The sequence below is a fragment of the Leptonychotes weddellii genome, unplaced genomic scaffold (genome assembly GCF_054177405.1).
Source record: "Leptonychotes weddellii isolate Sample4059 unplaced genomic scaffold, ASM5417740v2 HiC_scaffold_8698, whole genome shotgun sequence".
In the NCBI taxonomy this organism is placed as follows: domain Eukaryota; kingdom Metazoa; phylum Chordata; class Mammalia; order Carnivora; family Phocidae; genus Leptonychotes; species Leptonychotes weddellii.
The window spans coordinates 1-8,566 of record NW_028058094.1 but is presented as its reverse complement, the minus strand read 5'-3'; the positions used below and the strand labels follow the sequence as shown (position 1 = coordinate 8,566).

General features: G+C 43.7%; 1 protein-coding gene across 1 annotated transcript; it reads left to right on the top strand.

Moving 5' to 3' along the window:
- Positions 1-2,740: 2,740 nt before the first annotated feature.
- On the top strand, positions 2,741-7,136 carry LOC145719955 (platelet glycoprotein VI-like; the record flags this gene model as incomplete). The annotated part of the gene is made up of 3 exons (XM_081811592.1): positions 2,741-2,946; positions 6,658-6,693; positions 6,829-7,136. Coding segments are annotated over exons 1-3 (378 nt in total), but the record flags the coding sequence as incomplete, so codon positions are not given.
- Between the last annotated feature and the right edge of the window lie 1,430 nt (positions 7,137-8,566).

Below are 8,566 nucleotides of genomic sequence, written 5' to 3'. Positions count from 1 at the left end.
AAAAAAAAGAAATAACTGAGGGGAGGAAATAACGTGGATGATGGTGGGGAATGAGAGATGGTTGACCCTTGGTGGGATATCATATCAGGTAAGACTGTAGACTCTGGAGTAGATGAGCTAACCTGCGTTCAAATTCTCCTTCTGTAGCCATTGGCTGCATGATCATGTACACGTTTAAAAATGATTCTCTAAGCCAGAAAGACATAAGTAATTTACAAGCTCAGGAAAGGGTGTGATGAGATGCTCAACTTCACGAGGAATTAGAGAAAAGAAGACGACAACAATGATGTGATATTACTCCATACCCATCTGCTATGGGCTGAACTGTGTCCCCTCCAAATTCATACATTGAAGTCCTAACCACCAGAACCTCAGAGTGGGTCCTTATTTTTAGAAATAGGGTCATTGCAGATGTAGTTAGTTAAGATAAGATGAGGTCATATTGGAGTAGGGTGGGGCTCCTAATCAATATAACTTGTGTCCTTAAAAACAAAAAGGAAATTTGGGCACAGACAAGCATGGGGCGGGGGAATACCATGTGAACCTGGAGGCAGAGATTGGAGTTGATGCATCTATAAGCCAATGAGCACCAAAGATGGCTAGCAGCCCCCAGAATCTAGAAGAGTGGCATGGACTAGGTTCTCCCTCATGGTTCTCAGAAGGAGCCATCCCAGCAGACACCTTCATCTTAGAACTATGAGGCAATAAACTTCTGTTGTGTAAGCTGCTCAGTTAGTGATACTTTGGCAGCCCTGGCAAATTAGTGCACCATCTGCCAAAGACTAGGAGGCTGGGCAACCCCGGGTTTTGGGTGTGTGGGGAGGTCTGGGGACCTTCTTTCCCTGCTGTGGGACAAGGAACTGGTACGTTGAATATGGAATGCCATTTGGCAGTGAGTAAATTGAAGATACACCTAACTCAAGATCTGGCAATTTCCTATTGGATACATATTTTAAAGGTATTCTCACATACGTTCAGAGGGGTACATGTAGAGTGATATTTAGCTCAGTATTGTTTACAGTGGAGATATTTGGGCATAATGTGGCTGTCCATTATTGGGACAGCGGAAAGATTAATGTGTTGAAGCAAGTAACTGTTCTGTAGACATATGAATGGTCCGGAAACGCTGAGTGTGCTATGGAAAGACAAATGACTTCCACAGCATTACACAATTTACAACACAATATACGTTTGCAAGATACAAAATAAAGTTTTGCAGAGATGAACTAATTCACATGGACTGTTTCAGAGCTGCTCCTTGGAGGTGGATAATCGAAATGAGAACCACAGGGGAGAGCGATGGCTTGGATGTGCATGTGCTTGTGCTAAGCCAGAGGAAATCGATTACTCAGCTTCCAGCACCCAAACTCTAACTAGAAAAATACATTTTCTTCTAAGTTCAGGTTTTCCCATTTGAATGGGACTAAAGCTTTTGATGTAGTGTTCCATGATTCATTGTTTGCGTATAATACCCAGGGCTCCATTCAATACGTGCCCTCCTTAATACCCATCACTAGGCTAACCCATCCCCCCACTCCCTCCCCTCTAGAACCCTCAGTTTGTTTCTCAGATTCCATAGTTTCTCATGGTTCGTCTCCCCCTCCGATTTCCCCCCCTTCATTAATGAATGGTGACTAACATAACAAAATAAAATAAAATGTTAAGAAGAAACAAACTGAGGGTTGCTGGAGGGGAGGGGGGTAGGGGGATGGGGTAACTGGGTGATAGACATTAAGGAGGGCATTGGGTATTATATAAGATTGATGAATCACTGAACTCTACCTCTGAAACTAATAATATACTATATGTTAATTGAATTTAAATAAAAAATTTAAAAAAGAAAAAAAATGAATGGGACTAAAGCTGCACCTGTTTCTCAGTCTTGTGTGAGGGTCAAACAAAATATGCCTGAAAAGTGAGTAGGATTATAAAGAGATATTTGTGTACCCAGGTTTATCTTGCCCATGGAGTCCCCGAATGATCCAAACCAGTGGTTCTTGATTGGCCATGAGCCTCCCAGAAGCACAGGACAGCCTGCCCCCACTCCAACAGTCACCTGGTTCCAAATGTCAACAGTGCCAAGGTTGGGACATCCTGATCTGACCTGTATAATCTCTTCAGTCTCAGCTTTATGCTCCTCGATTCCAGCTACACTAATCACTTATCGCTTATATGAAAATGCCAAGCTCTTTGCCTCATCAAGGCTTTGGGGCATGCTGAACATGCTGTTCTTCCATGAATCTTTTTTTTTTTTTTTTAATGATGCGGGGCTCGATCCCAGGACCCTGGGATCATGACCTGAGCCAAAGGCAGACGCTTAACGACTGAGCCACCCAGGCGCCCATTCCATGAATATTTCTTATGACCAGGTATAATCTCAAATGTCACCCCTCCAGGGGCCCCTGGGTGGCTCAGTCGTTGAGTGTATGCCTTCAGCTCAGGTCGTGATCCCAGGGTCCTGGGATCGAGTCAAGCGTCGGGCTCTCCGCTCGGCGGAGGGCCTGCTTTTCCCTCTCCTACTCCCCCTGCTTGTGTTCCCTCTCTCGCTGTGTTTCTCTCTGTCAAATAAATAAATAAAATCTTAAAAAAAAAAAATGTCACCCCTCCAAAGGAAAGCTCCATGAGACCGTTCTGTTAATGAGATCCATCAGATAATATTCCATCTCAGTGCCTCAAGGGGAAAACATAGTGCGATCCTGGGTTGGTGACAGAAGATAAATGAGCTTCTGTGAGCTTGTGTGCAAGTCATTCTACTGAGGGATGGCTCCAGCTTGATGAGCCTCACTTAGGAAAAGCCAGCCTGAGGGGGGAAGGGAGGAGAGGGTTCTGTATCCTCATCACATCCCGCACCTCTGCTCCAGCCCCTGAAGCTTCCCTCCTGGGCTACAGAGCTCTGGACAGGCTGAAGAACCATGGCCCCATCCCTGTCTGCCCTTCTCTGTCTTGGTGAGTCCTGAGAGTTGATCTGGGAAATGCTGAGGGATAGGCAGTGGGCTATGAGACTAAGAATGTTTAAAAAACTGCATCAGAAATGAATTTCAGGACAGCTGGTGACCTATGAGGGCCCTTCATTTGTTGGTTGGGAAAACTGGGACCCAGGGAGGTGGTGTTTGTCTGTTATTCTGTTCTATTCTCTTCTTGGCTGGGTCAGGAAATAAACAGGTCTTCCAGTTTTGGGTGCAACTTTGTCTCTATACACTGTTTTAATTATTTAATTATTAATTTATATTTTGTATGTGGACTTGGTGACATCAGGACTAGATTACAGATTTGTCAGCAAACCTCACGGCACAGGGACAAATAATCCTGCCATTTGCAACAATATGGATGGACCTTGAGGCCATTATGCTAAGTGGAATAAGCCAGACACAGAAAGAAAATACCGCACAATCTCACTTATATGTGAAATCTAAAAAAGTCGAACTCATTAAGGCAGAGAGTGGATCACTACATCAAAAACTAATGATGTATTGTATGGTGACTAACATAATAAAAGAAAAAAAAAAAAGGCAGAGAGTAGACTTGTGGTTGCCAGGGGCTGAGGGTGGGAGGAAATGGGGAGATAGGCAGACAGAATACAAGCTTCTAGTTATAAGATGAGCAAGTTCTGGAGATCTAATGCACAGCATAGTGACTATAGGCAATAATAATATAGAAATTTACTGAAAGAGTAGATCTTAAGCATTTTCACCAAACCACACCAAAAATCAAAACAACCTGTGTGAGGTAGTGGACGGGTGGTGATAATTTGACGGTGTGAATGTCCATCGAATCGTCATGTTGTACCCCCTAGATGTAGTTTTTCTTTGTCAGTGATACCTCAATAAGGCTGAAGTAAGAGCCTCCCATGGTGGGATTGGTAGTAGGATTACGTGTGTTTATTGCCTGCCCTGGCTAGGCAGGGTGTGTGCACAGTTCCCTTATTTATTCAGAAGAGCCCTATTGCTAAAAGGATGGAGGCTCCCAGGGGCCAAGCAGGAAGGAACAGCTGCGTTATGGGGATAAGAAAACACGTCATGAGCACAGACCACCTGTCAGTCATTCATTAACACACACTCATGTGGCACTTACTATGGGCTAGATATTACTCTATGTTTTTTAGCAGACACTTACTTAATTCCCAGAATGGCCTGATGAGGTAGGGCCTTTTTCATACCCCCATTTTACAGAGGAGAAAGCTGAGGCCCAGAGGGACTAAGGAACTTGTTTAAGGTCACACATCTAGGGCTCGAATAAACTCAAGAGTTTAGCACCAAGTTCACACTGTTTATCACTAAAATATGCTGCTGGTGTTTGAATCTACCTCCTGCCAGCTGCAGGATGGCGGACACGATACAGTCTCCATAGTCTGATCTATAAAATGGGGCTAATAATGGTCCCTAACCAGAAGGACTGTGGTGATTCAGGGTCCATCCAGGAAGTTCTCAGAAGGGGACTGGGAGTATTTTCAGTCACGCTAGAAGGCTGGATGGAAACCCACGAAAGGACCAAGGTGGGGTTGTGTTGGGCAGCAGACAAAGATGTGGGTAGAGCTTGGGTACAGGGAGCAGAACCTGGTGTGGATAGAGGTTCAGAGGGGGCTGGAGACAAGTGTGTCACCCCCTGAGCTCTGGAGTCAGGGATGATCCAGGTCCTGCCACTTCTTAGCTGTGTGAGCTCAAAGAAACTGCTTAGCCTCTCTGTCCAGTTTCCTTATGTTTATCATGGAGACAGTAACTCCTCCTGAGCTTGTGTGTGTGTGTGTGTGTGTGTGTGTGTGTGTGTAAGGATAAGAGTTACCAGGTAAAATACGACATGCTCAGTGACATTTATTTTCAGGTAAACAACAAATAATATTTTAAGCCTAAGTATATCCAGCTATATTTTGTGGGTCATACTATGAAAAAATTTTTCATTGTTTATCTGAAACTTATATTTAAATGGGAGTCCTATGTTTTTATTTGCTAAATCTGGCAACCCTAGTGAGACTAAAACAGGTTATGTTACCAACCGAGCAAAAAGGGTAAGAAAACTAACGATGTACTGTATGTTGGCTCACTGAACATAATAATAATAATAAAAAAAAGCCAGCTTGAGAGAAAAAGACAGTTGTTCAACCTAGAGAAGGTAGAAGGCAAAATGGAGGAAAAGCACCTCCACCGGAGAAAGTGGCACTGATTGATTAGGCAGTTTGACAGGTGTGTAAAATTACGCGGGGAGGCTATTTGGAACCGTGGAAAGAATTAGACACAGGGTCAAGGAAAACTATGCAGATGGCACTAAGCCAGACAAATACTGATTCCAGGTTCAATAAATAGGAAAAATATACAGGTACAACACTACACTCCTCAGATGTGAATAATATTTGCACAGTCATAGTGTAATTACAGAATATTGATTTAGACAAAAAGTTAGAACAGTGGGAAATCCATGGATTAACACAGCCGGTGATCTCTAGACATGACAGAATGCAATAGATCCCACCCGGATCTAATGTACAGCTTGGTGATTTCTTTTTTTAAAGATTTTATTTATTTATTTGAGAGAGAGAGAGAGAGAGCATGAACAGGGGGAGGGGCAGAGGGAGAGGGAGAGGCAGACTAACCACTGAGCAGGGAGCCCGATGCGGGGCTCGATCCCAGGACACTGGGATCATGATCCGAGCTGAAGGCAGATGCTTAACAGACTGAGCCACGCAGGCGCCCCTACAACATGGTGTTTATAGCCAAGAACACCTTGTTGCCGAGTATCCTAAAAGTTCTCACCACAAAAAAAGAAATGGTAATTATGTGACGGGATACAGGTGTTAGCTAATGCTGTGGTGGAAATCATTTTGTGATATATAAATGTCAAATCAACACATACCTTAAATTTACACAATGTCGTACATCAGTACTCTCCATAAAGCTGGGGAAAAAAAAGAGACCACATCCTGCACACAGCCCCCTTTTCAGAGAGGAGATAGTTCTCTTCACAGTTGTCAAAAGTGTGTGCATTGGGGCACCTGGGTGGCTCAGTTGGTTAAGCGACTGCCTTCGGCTCAGGTCATGATCCTGGAGTCCCGGGATCGAGTCCCGCATCGGGCTCCCTGCTCGGCAGGGAGTCTGCTTCTCCCTCTGACCCTCCCCCCTCTCATGCTCTGTCTCTCTCATTCTCTCTCTCTCAAATAAATAAACAAAATCTTTAAAAAAAAAAAAAAAGTGTGTGCATGGGGAGGGGGCAAGGAATCCCTGGCTGGCTTTTTAAAAACTGTGGTAAAATAACAAACTTAACATAAAATGTATCATTAATGACATTTAGTACACTTGCAAGGCATGCAAACATCACCTCTGTCTTGTTCCAAGACACTGTCACCACTCCAAAAAGATCCCATACCCATGACAACCAACCCTCAATCCTCCTTCCCCAGCCCCTGGCAACCACTCATCTCCTCTCTGTGTTTCCAGGCAGACTGACCCAGTGAGCACGTTTCAGATAAATGGAATCATACAGTATGCGGCCTTTCATGGCTGGCTGCTTCTGGCACTTAAATTATGTGATTGTGTGTGTCCTTAAAAAAAAAAAAAAATGAGGAGAAGAGAAAGTCACTGCCTGCAAATGTCTAAAATCACCTGCCTTGCATGCAGAAGTGTGGGCTCCGGGAGGTCCTAGCCTTTGGTGCTTTTCTTCTCTGCTCAGGGCTGTGTCTGGGGCAGGTCGTGCAAGCTCAGCATGGTGAGTCCTTCCCCGCCCCAGAGTCCCGGAGTCCCTGGTCCCTCCTCTGGGCTCAGGAGGGTGGGGGCAGTGGGGGCCCCGGGAGGAGGAGCCTTTTTGGAAGCTGCCCTCCACCAGGCTCCACTTCCCTTCTAGGCCCGCTGCCCAAGCCCTCCCTCCAGGCCCTGCCTAGCTCCCTAGCGCCCCTGAAGACGCAGGTGACCATCCGCTGCCAGGGACCTCCGGGGGTGGACTTGTACCGCCTGGAGAAGCTGAAGTCCGTGAATTACCAGGATCAGCCCATCCTCTTCATCCCGGCCATGGAGGAACGTTTCGCCGGATGCTACCGCTGTTCCTATCAGAATGGAAGCCGCTGGTCTCCCCCCAGCGACCGGCTGGAGCTGGTTGCTACAGGTTCCTGGTGGGGCTTGGGGCTGTACCCGTCGCCTGGGGGCTCCAGGAGGGTGAGGAGGGGGATGACGATGACAGCGGACCCCGAGACCCAAGGGGCTGGGATTGGGGTAGGGAGTGAAGCGCTAGCTACGTTTAGGAGAGGTGCCCCAAAACGCAGTGATCCACGTAAGTGATATGTCAATGCACTATCTTTCTAAAACAACAAAAACCAATGCGAAAACATTCACACTGAACAAAACACCACACTTTTAAGTAAAGACAGAATCAGTCAGTGCCGTTTCAAACCATACCTGAGCCGGATGCAAAAGGCAACATGCATACCCTCTCTCCACATGCTAATGCCTTCTTTTTAAATTTTTGGATGGAATAGAATATTCTCAGCTTGTCCTTTTATTTCTAATGCATTTTCAAATGGTTATTTTCCGAACAGATTTTGAAAATATCATTGATGAGTTTGTTTCCCTAAAGCCAGGAGAGTAAAAGGATAATGAATTCTTTAAAAACGTTTTTTTGGTATAAATGAAATAAACTTAAAATAATTTGTGAATTCTAATAGCCTACTTTAAAGTTTTTCAATTTTTTTCAACTATGTTAATAGTGTGGAAAAAATTCACCATAAAAATACACAAAAGTGTTTTGAGCCTTTTGCCTTTCCGCTAGGCACAGTTGGAGTCTGTTTTTGTTCAAAATCTTGGTTATTTTGCAGTATGAATTATTTGCATTAATTCTGGTTTAAAAATTGCATTAGAATAGTAAGCTATTTTGTTACTACTGTCATAGTTTGGGAGCTCCTTATGCATTAGGCAACTATGCTAAGTTGCTTCATTCAGTCATTCCCATTTTCTTTTCTTTTAAATTTAAATCCAATTAGCCAACATATAGTACATCATTAGTTTTTTTTTCATCTTTACAACTATGGAATTATCTTTATTTTTTTTAATTTAAAAATCTTTTTAAATTATGTTCAGTTAGCCAACATTAGTTTTTGATGTAGTGTTCAACGATTCATCAGTTGCCATTTACAGTAAAGAACACTGAGGCACAATTTCTTTCATGAGTGTTCTGTAGTTCCTAGAGTATAGATCCTTTACCTCTTTGGTTAGGTTTATTCCGAGGTATCTTATGGTTTTTGGTGCTATTGTAAATGGAATCGTTTCTCTAACTTCTCTTTCTACAGTTGCGTTGTTAGTGTATAAGAAAGCAACTGATTTTTGTGCATTGATTTTGTATCCTGCCACATTACTGAATTGTTAGATCTATAAAGAGCTTCTCAAACTCAATACCCAAAAAACAAATAATCAAGTCAAAAAATGGGCAGAAGACATGAACAGACACTTCTCTGAAGAAGACATACAAATGGCTAACAGACACATGAAAAAATGTTCATCATCATTAGCCATCAGGGAAATTCAAATCAAAACCACATTGAGATACCACCTTACACCAGTTAGAATGGCAAAAATGGACAGGGAAAGAAACA